Source organism: Ursus maritimus, unplaced genomic scaffold (assembly GCF_017311325.1).
Source record: "Ursus maritimus isolate PB19 unplaced genomic scaffold, ASM1731132v1 scaffold_19, whole genome shotgun sequence".
Classification (NCBI taxonomy): domain Eukaryota; kingdom Metazoa; phylum Chordata; class Mammalia; order Carnivora; family Ursidae; genus Ursus; species Ursus maritimus.
The window spans coordinates 48,882,445-48,898,815 of record NW_024424341.1 but is presented as its reverse complement, the minus strand read 5'-3'; the positions used below and the strand labels follow the sequence as shown (position 1 = coordinate 48,898,815).

The window sequence follows — 16,371 nt, the reverse complement described above, 5'->3', positions numbered from 1 at the left end:
CTCTAACCACCTGCCTCCAGCCTCCCTCCCTCTCCTCATACACTGAGTCTTGGGACACCATGATTGTCCACTTCCTCCACAGCAGGAACGGCTATGATTCCTCACCAGTGTCAAGACTGAGGGGCAAAGAGGCTGGATTTGAAGGCCTGGTGTGCTCCGTTTCCTGCCGGACTCTCCACCGAGACCTCCCCCTCCCCCTGCCTCTCGCACCATCTCCACGCCCAGCTGGGTTAGGGCTTTCCTGAGCTGAGACTTTGCATGTGCCTTCCCTTCTCCGGAAGTGCCCTTCCCTCCCCAGTCCTGCATTTCCAAGTCCTAATCCTCGTCAGGCTCGGTCTTAAAGGCCACCCAGCTGTGTGTGTGTGTGTGTGTGTGTGTGTGTGTGTGTGTGAATCTCACATGATTTTGAACCGAGTCATATTCAGTTATTAAAAGACTCCTTCAACGACTAGCACTGAACACCTACTATACGCCATCTTGTTTTGGTTTGGGGCGCACAGGTGGACACAGCAAAATCTTGGTCATCCAGAACCTGTCCTTCTGGAGACAAGAAATCAAAAGAAATAAATAAGACATGATATTAGAGCACTTTGGGTAGAAGATGTGTTTGCAGAAAAATCATGCGGACTGAGCAGCATGTGACATTTTGGGGACCATGTTCCGTCAGCAAGAGTTGAGGAGGTGACAGGTGAGCAAAGTCTGGAAGGCAGGTGACAAAGCAGGTTCTGTATTTGCCTGAGAGAAAATTATGCCAAGAAATGGAGCATGGAGAAAGGGGAGGGAGTAGCTCTGAGACAGGAGGAGGGCTGGCGTGGAAAGAAGAGGATGAGGGGGAGAGCACGGGGGGCAAGGTGGGGGTGCTGGGATGATGGTTAGATCTCCTGGAGGTGCAGACCCCGTGGGAGTGGGGGTGCAGACCCCATGGGATGCAGACCCCGAAGCTGTGGAGACCTTGAGGGAGTGGAAGCCTCACGGGGGTGGAGACCCAGTGGTCCGAGCGCAGACCCCATAGGGGTGCAGACGTTCTCCTGGTGGAGACTATGTGAACCTTGCAGAAATCGCAAGAATCAGGAAGCCTTTGAGGAGAGCAAAGATATGATGGAACTTTCCTTTCAACAGGATCCCCGTGGCTGTTCTGCTCAGGACCAGCCAGAGTGGGTCCACGATGGCAAGACAGAAATGGGGAAGGGCACTGCTGGCGACTCCAGGCAGGACGTGATGCTGGCTGCAACCAGGGATAGTGGGGACTTATTTCTGGATGCATCAGGAAGATAAAACAGACAGGATTTTCTAATGGATGTGGGGAGTGGGGGAAGGGGAGGGGCAAGCATGATGCCCAGTGTCTTCCCTGAGCATCTGGCAGGACTCGGAAGTCAAGGACTTTAGAGATACTCATTCGGAGAATCAGGGATGGAGCAGGCTATGACTGCCCAGTTGGCGCAGGGGTCCAGGCGAAGATGTGAAGTCATGCAGCTAGTGGAAGGGGGTAGTCGATGGGGGAGGAAAGTGGCTGATGGCAACAGACAAGAGGAGGCACCTGAGAACACATTGGGCACAGGGACCCAAGAATGCAGACTGGACAGAAGGGGCGGGAAAGGGGTGAAGGTGTGGTTGGAACACGTTCAGCAGAGTCAGACAAGGGGAGATGGCAGCAGGGGTTTCGAGAAGCCTGTGAGGACTCTGCTGCAGAGAGGAGCAGAGCGGGGGTCTGGAGATGAGGGCTGTTCCCTGTCCTTGTCTGCATTTCCCCCAGAGTGGGCATCTCTGATTTCCCGCCTGTATTAGCTTCCTGGGGCTGTTGTAACAAAGGCCACACGCTCGGGGGCTTGATGCAGAAGAAATGTAAGCTCTCCCAGGGAGGTCAGAAAGCTGTGTTCCGAAGGAAACATTTTGCTTCCCTCTGCTCTGCTGAGATCTCCCTGGGACCCTGGGACACCAGACAGGTGAACCAGAGGAAAGTATACGCAGGTATTTCCTAAGAGATTTATGTGGCACAGGAGTCTCCCAAGGAAATGAAGACCCACAGAAACGGCTAAACCTGAGGGGTTTTGCTCGATTTGGTGAAGAGTGGAAAGTTGGAGCCACCCCTGGGAGAACAAAGGGTTTGAGCTCTGGGTAGTAACTGGAGGGGCTTGATGACACCTGCTTGCTGGATCCTTCTATCTGTCCATCTGTCTTCAGACTTGGGCGGCTCCATTCTTGTGGGGAGAGGGAAGGAAAAGTCACAAAGTCCTTCCTCCACCTGCCATTTCTCAAATTCCTTCAGCCTGGAAGGGTCACGATGCCAAGGTGATACATCTTGGAGGCTATGTCCTGAATCACAGAATCCAGAATCAGGTTTGCTGCCCAGACATCAAGAGTGGTTGAGCTCCATGCTCTCCAGAGGCTCAAGGAGAGAATCCTTCTCCTGCTTCTTGGGGGTGATGGTGGCTGTCAGCATTCCTTAACGTGGGGTGTCACCGCTCCACTCTGGGTCTCTGTGGTCATGTTGCCTCATGCTGTGAGTGCAGGAAGTCACCCTCTGTTTCCCCTTTAGAAGGACACTCGGATAGATTTAGGACCCAACCCAGATAATCTAGGGTGAGCCCCACAGTCCAGATCCCTTCGTCCCATCTGCAAGGCCCTGTTTCCTGTAAGGGAACAATGACAGGTCCCAGGGTTTAAGCCCTGGGTATGTTTGGGGTCATTATTCAGCCCACTGCATGGCCCGAGGGATTTTTCCACCCCTAAATGTCCCCCATCGGGCCCCCGGACCTTCGTTCCCTGTTCTTCCATGTCCTGATACACTAGTGGGTCACTTCAAGCATGACACACGTCTTGGGGAACAGGGACCTGCCCTTCTGTAAAAGCCACTCTTAAGGGACCTAAAAGAAAAGGGGCAGAGAGAAGAGACCTACAAATATGTATCTGATGAAAGGGTCGCGTCTAGAATATATCAAGGACTCTCAAGACCAAACAAGAAGTAAAGACACAAACGGGGGTGCCTGGGTGGCACAGCAGTTGAGCGTCTGCCTTCGGCTCAGGGCGTGATCCCGGCGTTATGGGATCGAGCCCCACATCAGGCTCCTCCGCTATGAGCCTGCTTCTTCCTCTCCCACTCCCCCTGCTTGTGTTCCCTCTCTCGCTGGCTGTCTCTATCTCTGTTGAATAAATAAATAAAATCTTAAAAAAAAAAAGTAAAGACACAAACAAAACCTAATTGTATAAAAAATTGTGTCTCAGCGACAACAACAACAAAACCCGAATCAACTCTAGTTACATATGGGCAATGATTTGAATAGAGATTTCTCAGAAAGTATCCCAATGACCACTAAGCACAGGAAAAGATGCTCAGCTTCTAAACTCATCAAAACGTGGATTGCAAGCGCACAATGAGAGACCCCTTCACACTCCTTCCAATGCCTATTACAAAAAAACAAAATGGAAACCAAGAGCAGGAATTAACAAGTGTTGGTGAGGACGCAGAGAACGTGGAATCCCTGTGTTTTGCTCGTGAGATTGTAGAATGGCGCGTTTGCTGCGGAATCAGTACGGCAGTTCCTCAACAACGTACACACTGAATTACCACGAGATCCAGTAATTTCACATCTGGGCATACACCCAAAGGGTCAAAGGCAGGCACTTGAATCGCTCTTTCTACATCCGTGTTCATGGCTGCATTATTCATAAGCGCTGAGAGGTGAAAGCAACCCAAGGGTCCACCAGAGAAGAGCAGATAATCAAAAGGTGGTCTGTCCACCCAACTTCGCAGAATTGAAGGTGATAACAACGGAACGTCGCTAAGTCTAAACGAGAATAAATTTAATCATTTAAGAACACATCAAGAAATCACTACCCTTCTGCTAAAATTGCTAAAATTTAACAGGCTGTCAACATCCAGTGTTAAGGAGAGCGTGGAGCTATGGAATTCTGGAACATGGCGGACAGGCGTGGTAAAGGTCCAATCCATTTCGGAGAGTGGTTTAGCAATTTCTAGTAGTGTGAAACATGCAGTTACTCTTTGAGCCAACAATTACACTTTGGGGGAGGGGTCTTCTTTCTTCTTTAGGATTTTTTATGTCTATTTTTTAATTGAAGGATGTTTGACGCAATCTTATGTTAGTTTCACAATTATACTTCTTGTATATACTCGTGAGGATGAAAATACGTCCGTTAAAAGTTTCACTTTCATATAGCCCAAACTTGAAAATCTCCAATGTCTATCAATAGGTGAATAAATAAAAGATTATAGGATACCCATATAATGGAATAATAGTCATCATATCTTTTTTTTTTAAGATTTTATTTATTTATTCGACAGAGATAGAGACAGCCAGCAAGGGAACACAAGCAGGGGAAGTGGGAGAGGAAGAAGCAGGCTCATAGCGGAGGAGCCTGATGTGGGGCTTGATCCCATAACGCCGGGATCACGCCCTGAGCCCAAGGCAGACGCTTAACCGCTGTGCCACCCAGGCGGCCCAGTTAGTCATCATATCTTATGAACTACAGATACCTCTTGGATCTCTTTCAAAAGTAGCATGCTAAGTGAAAGAATACAGAACACACAAATGAGTCCATTTCTAGGAAATTCTCAACTGGGCAAAATTAATTCACCATGACAGAGACTCGGTCAATGGTTACCTGGGGCTAGAGGAGGCACTAATGGGCTGCAAAGAGGTTCCAGAAACCCATTGTGTTGGTGCTTATGTTCTATGCCTCGACTGTGGAGGTTTGCGTTGGTCATAAGTCACAGAAAGGCACACTTTAAGAGGGTACATGTTACCTTATAAAAAGTACAACGTTCATTAAAGAAGCATAATGAGAACGTACAAAACCTTCCCGTCCGTGCAAATGATATAACTCTCTCGACTATAAACCCAGTTGCATTGGGTCTTCTATTACGTGCCACAATCCTACACTTTGAATAACCTGGAATAAGGTATGATTTCACTAATTGGGACTCAATTCCCTATTTATCAGATGAGATGCAAAAACAGCTCTATGGTAGTGATGTTTAAGGAACATTTCTGTAGGTACCACTGTGATTGGAAGGCCTTACAATTGTATGACGGCAAATGCAATTATCTGGTTCCATTGTATACGTAGACATCAATGCTTTGCCAGATGTGTACTTCACAGAATGAGATGGAAAACCACGCCAGCAGAACCCACAACGTTAATTACAGCTGTATGACCACGCCGCTCGTGGTTTCTGCAGTAACACGTGTTCTGAACCACATTTCATCTCCAGAAGCTGATTTTGTGCATCACAGGAAATGCCAATTTATGTGATGAGGAACCAGAAAAACTGCTTCAGTCCACACTCTGCTGTGTAGACAACATGCATGGAAAAGATTTCCCACTGGCTCATGAGCATTGTTCTCCCTTCTCTTTTACATGAAGATACTACACAGTTTTCCTTTCGGAGATGCCCTTGAAACTTCATGAATCGGCATAATAGAAGTAAAAGAAAAAAGAACCCATCCTTGTGTGTTTAGAAAATACCCAGTAGGTCAGCAGACATTTAAAAAGTCCAGGTGTTTGCAGCTGTGAACCCCGCAGGGACAGCACCACGTGTCTACGGAGGAAATGGTGTCCTTCGTGGGGACCATGTCACGGGATAGACCAGGTCAGTTCCATCTGTCTTGTCCCCAGTTCCCCCAACACAGATGTTCACTAAGCTTATGGAGAATGAATGAATGAATGAATGAATGAATGGCTCCTGCCTTCACGTCGCCCAGGATCCCTTCTCTTCTGCCCCAGACGCGCACTCAGACCTAAAGAACCCTCCACGTTGCAGGACAGAACAGCCGAGGGGCTAGATGAGACTGTGACTCCGGGTCTAGCCGGGAGTTGACTAGCTCCCCGGTGTAGACAGTGCTGCTCAGACAAGCCCCTCAGGTGGGAGGACCTTGGGAGACTCACTGTGTCCCATGCCTCAGGTGTCCTCAGAGGTCCTGGTCCAGGCTCTGGTGCCAGAGGGAAGTGCCGAGATGGGGGGCTGCACACGGGCTCCGCTGCTGCTCTCTCCTCCCTGGGTGGGTCTCCCTGATCCCCGGCCGAGGGTGTGGCCAGCACTGTGCAGAGAGAGGGGGAGCTCTGGAGCTGCGGTTCCTCTTCTGTGAACCACGAGGCCTTGTGCTCCTCCCCAGCTTCCCGTGGGTCCCCCCAGCCTCCCTCCCACTGCCTTCCTCTTCTCCTTCACCCGCAGGAAGCCCACACACCCCCCATCTCAAGATGCTCCTGCTGCTGCTGCTGCTGTCCCTGCTGTGGGCAGGTGCGTGGGCCGAGGGCGGGCCCGGCGGGGGGGGGCTGCCGCTGACCCTCGATTCCCCGCAGGGTCCCTGGCTCAGGATCGGAGATACCGGCTACAAGTGCAGGAGACCGTGACGGTACAGGAGGGCCTGTGTGCGCGTGTGCCCTGCAACTTCTCCCACCCCACGGACTACTGGACCCCGTCTTCCCCTGCCCTCGGCTACTGGTTCCGGGTAGGGGTCAATGAAGTTCACGGTGCTCCAGTGGCCACAAACAACCCAGATAGAAAAGTGCAGGAGGAGACCCAGGGCCGATTCCGACTCCTCGGGGCCCCCCGGGACTACAACTGCTCCCTGGATATTAGAGACGCACAGAGAAAGGACTCGGGGACATACTTCTTTAGGGTGGAGAGAGGTCCTTACGTGACATATACTTACAGATGGAAGCAGCTCTCCGTGCGTGTGACAGGTAAGAAGCGGACTCTAAGAGAGGCCACAGGGGAAGGACGGGGATCCTGGGTCAGAGGCGGGATGGGACTCCCCTCCTGGGAGGGGTTGGGGGTAACCATTGTCAGGACTCAGAAGCAGGAGCTGGACCAAACCCTGAGGCTTCTCTCAGGGCCTCCCCTTGGACCTTCGTCCTGATTCCTGTGTCTCCCCATCTCCTCACAGCCCTGACCCACACACCTGACATCCTCATCCCGGAGACTCTGGAGTGTGGCCGCCCCGGGAACCTGACCTGCTCTGTGCCCTGGGCCTGTGAGTGGGGCACGCCCCCCATCTTCTCCTGGACGTCAGCGGCCCTCACCACCCTGGGCCCCAGAACCCACCTCTCCTCGGTGCTCACCCTCACCCCACGGCCCCAGGACCATGGCACCAACCTCACCTGTCAGGTGTACTTCCCTAGAGTTGGTGTGACGGTGGAGAGGACCAGCCAGCTCAATGTCACCTGTAAGTGTGGGGCTCAGGAGGCTTGCTGTGTTACCTGGAGGCCTGGCTGAGTGTGGGACCTAGAAGGACTCAAGCACTGTCCCTCCTGTGTTTCTGTGGTTTCTGTGGGTTCTGTGGTTGGGGAGATGACTACATGTATCTCATATCACCCGGCCCCACTGAAGAAGGAAATCCCCTCTTCCCATCCCAGGTGCCACACGGAACCCAACAACTGGTGTCTCCCTGGGACACACCACAGGTAGGAAGGAGCCTCCCGTCCATGGTGGCATTGACTGGCCAGGGTCTCTGTCAGGTTAAGTCAGAGTGGGACTTAAGACTCAACAGGTGGGGGTATGTTGGGGGGCTGTGGTTAGACATGAGAAGCCCCCTTACCAGTCCTCTCCCATACCCTCGACCTCCGCTCTTGCCAGGATGACCTGCCGTTTTCCCCACCATCTTGAATATGCTCTTTGTCTTCCTTTGGTCTCTGAAGGCCTGAGGCATTTTCAGTAAACTTTATTTTTAGAAGGGGAGTTTTAGGTTCTTGGCAAAATTGAGCTGAAGGTAGAGAGATTTTCCCCAAAGCCCTGCTTTTACGTGCATAGCGTCTTCACTGTGAACATCCCCCACCAGAGGGTACCTTTGTTATGATAAAACCTCCATGGGCTTGCCTTTATCACCAACAGTCCAGAGTTGATAATATGGTTCTTTCTTGGTATTGTACCTTCTACGGCTGGGCAATTTATAATGACATGTATCCCTCTAGTGGTATCATGCAGAATAGTTTCACGGCCCCAAAATGTCTCTGGGCCATTTTTTGACCATCGTTCCTCAGCCCTCACCTTGACCTCTCTCTGAGCCCAGCCTCACCTCCACTGTTCTATTCCCATTGGTAATGTCATCTGGCCCCTACTGGGCAGGGAGCCCCATTAGGACTCTTTCAGTGCCCACCAAATAGCTGACACGTGATGCCCAGAGACACATCCCTCACTTTGGGTGTTGGGCTCCTGGGAAGCATGGCCAGGAAGGACGAGGAGAACTGAAGGTATGAGATATCCCCTGCTTCCACCTGCTCCTGGAGGCACGAAAGACCACCTTTGGCCCTGAGTGATAGGACTACTGGAGGCCAGGAGAGGAGATTCACACACCCTCCCTGGAAGGAAAGAGGGACTTTCTGCGTCCCACAGAGTTCTGTGCATATGTCTCTCTCTCTTTCTCCGGAGTGCCCACGAGGCCCAGAGTCTCTTGGTCCTGCTGCAGCCAGGTCTGGGGTCTGTTGCAGAGAGACCCTGTATGGGGAAGAACCTGGGTCCTTGAAGAGATGGCATTGGCTGGACAGAGTGTACGGGCCAGACCGTGTGGATAGAAGATGCCACATAGACCACGTCCTTCTGGTGGAGGCTGAGGTCCCGCAATGGGTGGGAGACCGGGGCTGAACCCTGGACGGGAGGGGAAAGGTGCTCCTCTCTGCATGCTGGAGAGGAGGGGACTCATGCCTGCTCATCAAGATTGGAGTTCTCCCCAAGTGTCTCTGTCTACAGGGAAACTGGGGACCCGGTCAGGACTGATTCTAGGCGCCATTGCGGGAGCTGGTATCACCACGCTGCTCGCTCTCTGCCTCTGCCTTATCTACTTTGGGTGAGTGGGGTGGGTATGCGGGAGAGGGGGAGAAGTGGAACTTGGAGGGGTCGTGAGGTCCTGGAGCAAGGGTGAAGGGTGCCAGGCATGAGTGTGTTCCCAGCCCAGGTCCCAGCAGTCTGGGAGCACAGGGACCTTGTTAGAAAGTCTCGATATGAAGGCTCCTGGGCTCGCCCCACCCTCAACCTGCCTCAGAAGAGTGACCCTATGTCAGAGACCCTGGTGTCTCCATCAGAGTGAAGACCTGCAGGAAGACAGCATCCCGGAGAGCAGTGGGCGTGGACAGCATCCCCCCGGGTGTAGAGCCAGATCCCTTGGTGAGTCACGTGGGCGTCCTGGCACAGGCATCTCCTGGGGCGGCCCGCAGCCATGCTCCATTCTGCATGCCCAGAAATGAGGTCATCACCTTCCTGCTTGTTTGAAAATGGAGGTTTTATTATTCAGGTATCTGAGGCCAACCGATCAAGAGGTGATTGTCACTGAAAAGTCACTCTGTTATTCAGTTCCCAGGAGGAGAGGCACACTGCGCCACACAGGACCACGTGGGGCAGGGCTAGGGTGGGTCAGGAGGCAGGTGGGTAGGGCCTTTACTGCAGTTTCCATAGGAAAGGCACGGTGAGACAGGGTAAGCAGGCTCAGATTTGGCTAGTTTGAATCATTTCAGCAGGCTCTGGGGTGTTGGGGCATCCCTAGTTGCCTGGCCCTGGGGTGACCAGGCAGAAGAACAGTGGCCCAGAGGGGTTGTAAGGAGGGGTTGGGGTGTGAGCTTTGGACGGATTGGTTTGCATGTGAAAGGCATCCTTGCACGGAAGTCCTTCACTATCTCTAGAGACTGGCTAGCCCTGGCAGGGACGGTTCCTCTAAGGTTAGCAAGGCCCCAGATAGCAAAGCCTCAGAAACACGTGGTGAATGCACTCCTAACCATATTCTTCCTGCTGGTTGTCTGCCTCTCTGATGGCACTTGTGTCCCTGATGCTCCGCCAGAGACCCGACCCTGTCCTGCCCCAGCCTGGCACTTCTCGCACCAATATGCTGCCGAGTAGCATGTCTGTGCTTTGTCTCAACACGGCGTAATGCAACCACTCCCTCTGAGCTGAGCTCCCCTCTTAGTCCTTACCCTACTGCAGCCCTCCCAGCTCTCCTCCATGAAGATCCTTGTCCCATACGCCCCAGTCTGGAAAGCACTGCTCCTCCACACTGCCCAAAGTCGGGGGCCCAAACAACTTGGCCCGGCAGTTGGGGCAGGAAACCCAGAGTCTCCTCCAATGCTTCAATCCCCCGCCACAGCCTGCTCACTTGCCTCAAGCAGAGTGAGCTTTTCGCATCTCAGAATCATTGCTCGGCTGTGCGCGTCTTCTCGTGTGTCTATATCATCCCACCCTGGTCCTGCTCATCTCCGAGCTCCAACTGACGTTCATTTATTTAAAACTCTGACTAAGGGGGCGCCTGGGTGGTTCACATCCGACTCTTGATCTTGGCTCAGGTCTTGATCTCAGGGTTGTGAGTTCAAGACCCACATTGGGCTCCCTGCTGGGTGTGGAGACTACTTTTAAAAATAATCAATCAATCAATCATTCAATCAGTCTCTGACTAAGGTGGGCACCACTGAGGTTTCTGAGCACATGATCTGCAATCACCATGCATACATCCGTTCCTTTCACAAATACCTCCCCCTTGTCGATTGTTCTGGGTGCTTGGGTAATATCTGTGTTTTTACAAATACATGTGTTACAGATATAAAATGTCCCTGCAGTCAAGGACTTACATTCATTAGGGGGGAGGCGATGAAAACGGTGAACAGATAAGTAGCAAAAATATGCAAGAAATTGACAGGAAATGGTGCTTTGGAGGGGAATTAGGTGGAAGAATGGGGGACTGGAGTCTTTGAGAAAACGCCCACCAGAGCCGAAGTGAAGGAGTGAAATGTGAGCCCTGAGAGCATCACTAAAGCTCTATGTAAGCAGGGTTGGGGGGGTTCCGAGTTGGGGCATGCCTGACGTGTGGGAGAAACAGCAAGTTGGACAGTGTGCCTAAAGCAGAGCTGTGTGGGGGTGGGTAGTGGGTCATGGTGGGTAGGACATGCATATGGAGAGACATGGGGGCTGCAGTTCACCATAATTACCTATGTGTTTTGAGAAGCATGACAATGTAAAGGAAAACCACACAGAACTACTATCTCCGACACTTCTGATCGCTAGATGTGTGTGTGGTTTTCCCCACAATTCAACTCGATTCTGACACTATCTACCTGGAGCTAGCATCAGATCCCACAGGTGACGGGCTCAGTCCCGCAAGCCTGCCCCACCCCCCTGCAGAGGCCGGTCGCAAGCCTAGGTCGTCACCTGTGCTTCTGACCAACGAACTGGCTGTAAATTGGAGGTTCCCACACACCCCCCTCCTTAGTTTTAATTAATTTGTCACAGCAGACCACAGAACTCAGGAAGGCAGTTTACTTACCGTGTACCAATCTATTATAAAGGGATGTGATGAAGGATACAGATCAACATCCAGATGGGAGAGATGCATGGAACTTCCATCCCCTTTCCAGGTGTGCCCACCCTCCCAGCACCTCCACACGTTCACCACCCCAGAAGCTCCCTAGCCTCCCCCCCTACCCTGTACTATTGGGATTTTTATGGGGACCTCCTCACATGGACATGATAAATCATTACCTCCATTTTCAGCTCCTCTCCCCTTCCTGGAGGATGAGGACATGGGGCTGAAACTTCCAAGCTTCTAACCACGGCTTGGTCTTTCTGTGACCAGCCCCCATTCAGGAGCCCACCAAGATTTACGTCATTAGAACAAAAGATGCTGCTGTCATCCAGGAAACTCCAAGGGATTTAGGAGCTCTGTGTCAGGAACCAGGGTCAAAGACCAAACATTAGAACAAAAGATGTTCCTAGCGCTCTTCTCACTTAGGAAATTGTAAGGGTTTTAGGAAATCTGTGCAGGAATATATATGTGGCAAGAGTCTGGAGCTCAGGACAGGGGTTCAGGTGGGAGGCACAGAGATTTGGGGGCAACCACATCAAGTCGGATAGTCGATGAAGCCACAAAGGAGAGGAGAGGTCCACAGACGGAACCCTGGGAGAGCCAGAGATACAAGGTAGAGACGGCAAGAAAACCATCGAGAAAAAAGAAATGACCAGGAGAGTGTAGGGTTGGTTCCTGATAACCAAAAGGAGGTGGAGCTTTAAGGAGAAGAGAATGCTTATTTGTTTCAAATGCTAGAAAGTCCAGGAAGATAGGTTTTCAGAAATGAACCTTAAGTTTAGGAAATGCCGTCACAGCTAATTTTGACAAAAGCAGATCTGGTTGCCTGGGAGAGGAAGTTAACTTGATTGGAGTGAGTTCAAGAGAAAATGGGGGGATGGGAAGTGGAAATACTCTCGAAAAATGTGGCCATAAGTCTAGAGAAATTAGTCTGCCGCAGAAAATGGTCATACTTCTAAACCCCTTGGAACTTTCTGTGTGATAAGAGCATCTTTTGTACTAACAAGGTGACTCTGGGTAGGCTCCTGGATGGACTGGTCACCAGAAAGACCACCCCATGATTAGAAGCTTGGAATTTTCATCCCTGCCTCTCCCCCATTCTCCAGAGACAGGAGAGAGGCTGGAAATGGAATTAGTGTTCGATCATGCCTACATGATGAAGTCTCCATAAAAATCCCAAAGTATGGAGTTCGAGGAACTTCCAAGTTGGTGAACACATGGAGATGCTGGGAGTGCACTTGGAGAGGGTGTAGAAGCTCCCGCCCCCTCCCCACACCTCACCCTATGCATCTCTTCCATTTGGATGCTCATCTGTGTTGTGTCTTTTATCACAGACTTTTATAATAAGCCGGTAAACGGTAAGTAAACTGCTTTCCTGAGTTCTGTGAGCCCCTCTAGCAAATTAATGGAACCTGAGGTGGGGCTCGTGGCAATTGCTAATTTATAGCCAGTTGGTCAGAAACACAGGTGACAACCTGGACCTCCAACTGGCAGGTGAAGTGGGGGTGGGGGCAGCCTTGTAAGTCTGAGCCCTTAATCCGTGGGCTCTGGCACGACCTCTGGGTAGAGAGCAGCAGAATTGAGTTGCACTGTAGGCCACTTGGCTGGTGTCGGAGAATTGCTTGGTGTGGTGAAAACCTCACACATCTGGTGTCAGAGGTGTTGTGAATGTGGTAGCAGTGTGAGAATAAAGAAGACACACCCAGAAGAAAAGGAAGCTTTTCATAAACACCCTCCTGTGTGTGTGTGTCCTGTGCCAGAGAGACTGGGGTTGAGTTCATGACCAACGGACGTGTGACCTTGGGTAGCGCCTAAGCTCTCTGAGTATTAGTTTCTCTTTCTGTAAAATTATAGTCTTTTCCACGTAGGTCTGAGTGAGTGTTCGGTAAAATTTGAAAGCAATCAATAGTGTTATATTTGTTACATAAGAAACGTCTGATAAAAGAATGGAAGAAAGAACAATGTCCTGTGAGAATCAAATTCACTTCACGGACCCTCTCTGCCTTCTCCTCACCCTACCCCACACCCTCACTGCCTTGCTCTGACCCCTTCTTTGCTCTCCATACAGGATTACCAGCGGGAGTCCAAGTCAGCCCTCCCTGCTGAGCCCCCAAGCTCTGCAGCCGTGCCCCCCACCTCGCAGATGGAGCAGGAGCCGTATTATGCCTCCATCAGCTTTCAGAGGATGAAGGAGGCCACCTGTGCAGAATACTCAGAGATCAGGACCCAGTGAGGAACCACCTAGAGCACAGTCTCAGAGGGAGCATCCGTACCCTCCAGGAAGGGGGACCCAAAGGCTGATTCTTGGAGAGTTAACATCCCCATAGGCAATGGATTTACGGACTCCTGCATGTGAGTTTCCTGCTATATTGGAACTAAGACTTTGCAGTCAGAGAGGCCTGGAGTGGAATCCACGCTCTTTCATTTATCAACAGTATGACATCAGGCAAGCCATCTTACCCCTCCATGACTCGGTTTCCTGCTTTGCCAAATGGATGTGAGAAGTCTCACCTCACAGGGTTGCCATAGGGAGTAAATAAAAGTGCATATAGAAAACACCCAGCGGAAGCCCTGCGGCACTGTGAGAGTTCAGTGCACCCTAGTTCCTTCCCACTTGAACAGAAAGGTGTTGGTGACACTTCACCTAGAGGCTGGGTATGCTCTGTCTGGGACACCACATCAGCAATGTGTCAGTCTCACTTTCAAAACCCTCCCATGTTGTAATCATTTTGCAATGTATACATATATCAAATCATTACATTGTGTAACTTAAACTTACACAATGTTACGCGTCAATTATATCTCAATAAAGCTGGAAGAAATAAACTGTAGATACAGATGTATTCCTTAATGATAAATATTGCTGAATATTTATCAGAAAAACAAAACCCTCCCCCTGGGTCCCTTCCCTGACTTGGTCTCCAGCATCATCCCTCTCCCCTCCTGAGTCTTCCCTTTCCATCCTGCCTGCCTCCTACTAGTCTTGTTAGAGGCAAAATCACATATTAACGTTTAGAGAATTTCCTAAAACTCAGGGCTGACCACAGTCAAAATACCTCTCCATCTTCTCAGCCCCAAAGACTAATTTAAAAGCTTCTAACTTGACATTCCAGGTCAAGGGTCAGAAATTTTTTTTAGAGGGCCAGATGCAAATATTTCAGGCTTTGCAAGCTGTAAGGACTCTGGGGCAACTATTCAACTCTGTGTTTGTGATGCAAATGCACCCATAGACATTCTACAAATGAATTAATGTGGCTGTGTTCCAACAAAACTTAATTTGCAAAAGCAGACACTGGCTATAGTTTTCGGACCTCTCTTCCAGGTTGTTTTCAATTTCACCCAGTCTGCTTCTGCATCCCCATCTCCTAACCTATCAATCCCTCCTGTCATTCTCTAAATGCCCCCAGGCTTGTTCATTCCTCACCACCTTCATGCATCCACGTCCCTCCTCCAGGAAGACCCATCACCAGGTCATCATCTATCTGGCACCTTCTCATCCTTCAAAATAAACTGAAAAATAGATGTCAGGGTTGAGATGGTTGGTGGAGGCAAGCAGGAAATTGTAATCTTCCTCCTGAAAAACCTACTATTTTATTTAAAAATCAGCTTGAATAAAAACAGCCCCACATCCACCAGTAGCACCAAAACCATGACAGGGATAAAGCATAAGATCATAAAGTGATCACAAAGTGCTATAAGATCACAAAGTGACTCCTAAAAATAAATGGAAGAGTCTGGTGTGGTGTAAAAGAAATGTCTGGGGCCTAACTCTCCCTGCCCTACATCCAAGAGGGACAGCTGTCAGACTTCTGTTTATGGTAATGTCAGGCTGGGTGACAGGAGCCAACCATCTGTTGAAAACACTGAAAGTTGATGGTTAGACTTTTGATTGAGACAAGTTGTGATCAACACATTGGTCCCTGCTCCTCCCTCTACTTGCAACTAGAAACCCTGTAAATGGTGCAGGAAACAAAGGAGAATTCTGGAATGTGGAAAGAAGAAGGTGACTTGGTTTAGGCCCCCAGAACTGGGGAAGTAATAGAGAGGGAGAGCGTCTTGGTTCTCCCATCCAACAGAGGAAAGACACACAGACCCATCATTTCCCAAATTCTGACAGAAACAGAAGGCAGCCAGGTAGGGCCATTTCTCTCCTGCATGGAGGGGAGCCCTTTTGACAATCAGGCAGGCCCAACACCACCAACAAGGGGGATCAATTGGAGGCAGAAATATGTGTCCAGGAAACACTTACCTTCTCCATCAGACTTGAGATATCTTCTCCTGCTCGGAGGCACTGGAGCAGGTGGACAGAAAAGGAGAAAGGGATCCAGGCATAATGTCTAAGACTCCTGACCCTGACCCTAAGTTTTCTCCTTTGTCAAATGTGAAGACTAGCCTCCTCACTTTCAGAAGATGTGTGTGTGTGTGTGTGTGTGTGTGTGTGTGTGTGTGATGAAGCAAATTATTTAAAGGAACAGTACAAGAGGCCAGTAAGCAGAGGGCCTTAGCAAGAAGGCTCAGCCAGATGGGGCAGACAGACCTCATCCACAGGAGGAACAATAGGTTGAGAGTGAACAGGAGAGGTGGCCGTGGAGAAAAGAGAGGAGGCCGGCACTCCCCACTCCTGATTGTCTGCTTCCCTGGATCCATCCATCCCCACCCCTTTCTGCTCCTGGCTCCAAACCCAGACACAAGCATCTGGGTCACTGCTGCTGAGCTGGGAGGTAGGTACCTGAGCTCAAAGCATGACCCTGTTTCAGCACCGCGGACAGCACCAACTCCCCTCCCTGGGACTCTCCAGGGGTCAGTGTCTCCTGCTGGATGGAGAGCCCCCAGGGTGCCAACCATTTATCAGCTCCCAGTGCAGAGTGGGAGGAACCTGCGGAAGGGTCTGGTGACATCCTAAGTCAATGATGCCGGTCAGGGGTGTCTGGGACCTTGTAGGGTATGCTTCCCTCCTCGGACTTGGGCTCTTTGCTCTCAGAAGGTGTTAACCAGGGATTGGGTGCTGTCCCAAGGTGAGGTTTAGGCATGGATGTCCCCAGTAATTAGAGGTAATAAGAAGGCCAGTCTTGGG

General features: G+C 50.7%; 2 protein-coding genes across 8 annotated transcripts in view; both read left to right on the top strand.

Moving 5' to 3' along the window:
* The window catches only part of LOC121103337 (myeloid cell surface antigen CD33-like), a 5,110-nt gene extending 4,525 nt beyond the window's left edge, over positions 1-585 (top strand). The window contains exon 7 of one of the 2 annotated variants that reach the window (XM_040632947.1): positions 86-585. The gene's annotated coding sequence lies outside the window, so the exon portion shown is untranslated. Of the gene's footprint in view, positions 1-82 lie in introns of both variants that reach the window. The other variant, XM_040632946.1, reaches the window with a different exon arrangement.
* Positions 586-4,402: 3,817 nt separating this feature from the next.
* Positions 4,403-14,119, top strand: CD33 (CD33 molecule). Of its 6 annotated transcripts, none has more exons than XM_040632968.1 (7): positions 4,403-5,608; positions 6,319-6,702; positions 6,906-7,184; positions 7,375-7,422; positions 8,705-8,801; positions 9,037-9,118; positions 13,366-14,119. In XM_040632968.1, exons 1-7 carry the CDS (start codon positions 5,569-5,571, stop codon positions 13,528-13,530), a joined length of 1,095 nt encoding a protein of 364 aa, XP_040488902.1. In that variant the 5' UTR covers positions 4,403-5,568; the 3' UTR covers positions 13,531-14,119. The 6 variants fall into 6 exon arrangements, with proteins under 6 accessions (XP_040488902.1, XP_040488905.1, XP_040488904.1 ...); XM_040632967.1 differs by lacking the exon at positions 4,403-5,608 and adding an exon at positions 6,107-6,256; XM_040632972.1 differs by lacking the exons at positions 4,403-5,608; positions 13,366-14,119 and adding an exon at positions 6,104-6,256 and having other exon boundaries at positions 8,905-9,039.
* The last annotated feature ends 2,252 nt before the right edge of the window (positions 14,120-16,371 follow it).

Excerpts from the sequence above, each read along its gene's own strand:
- CD33 (XM_040632968.1), top strand. The coding sequence starts at position 5,569 with ATGGTGTCCTTCGTGGGGACCATGTCACGGGATAGACCAG. Across the intron at positions 8,802-9,036 it reads CTCTGCCTTATCTACTTTGG|AGTGAAGACCTGCAGGAAGA; the intron begins GTGAGTGGGGTG and ends TGTCTCCATCAG. Across the intron at positions 9,119-13,365 it reads GTGTAGAGCCAGATCCCTTG|GATTACCAGCGGGAGTCCAA; the intron begins GTGAGTCACGTG and ends CTCTCCATACAG.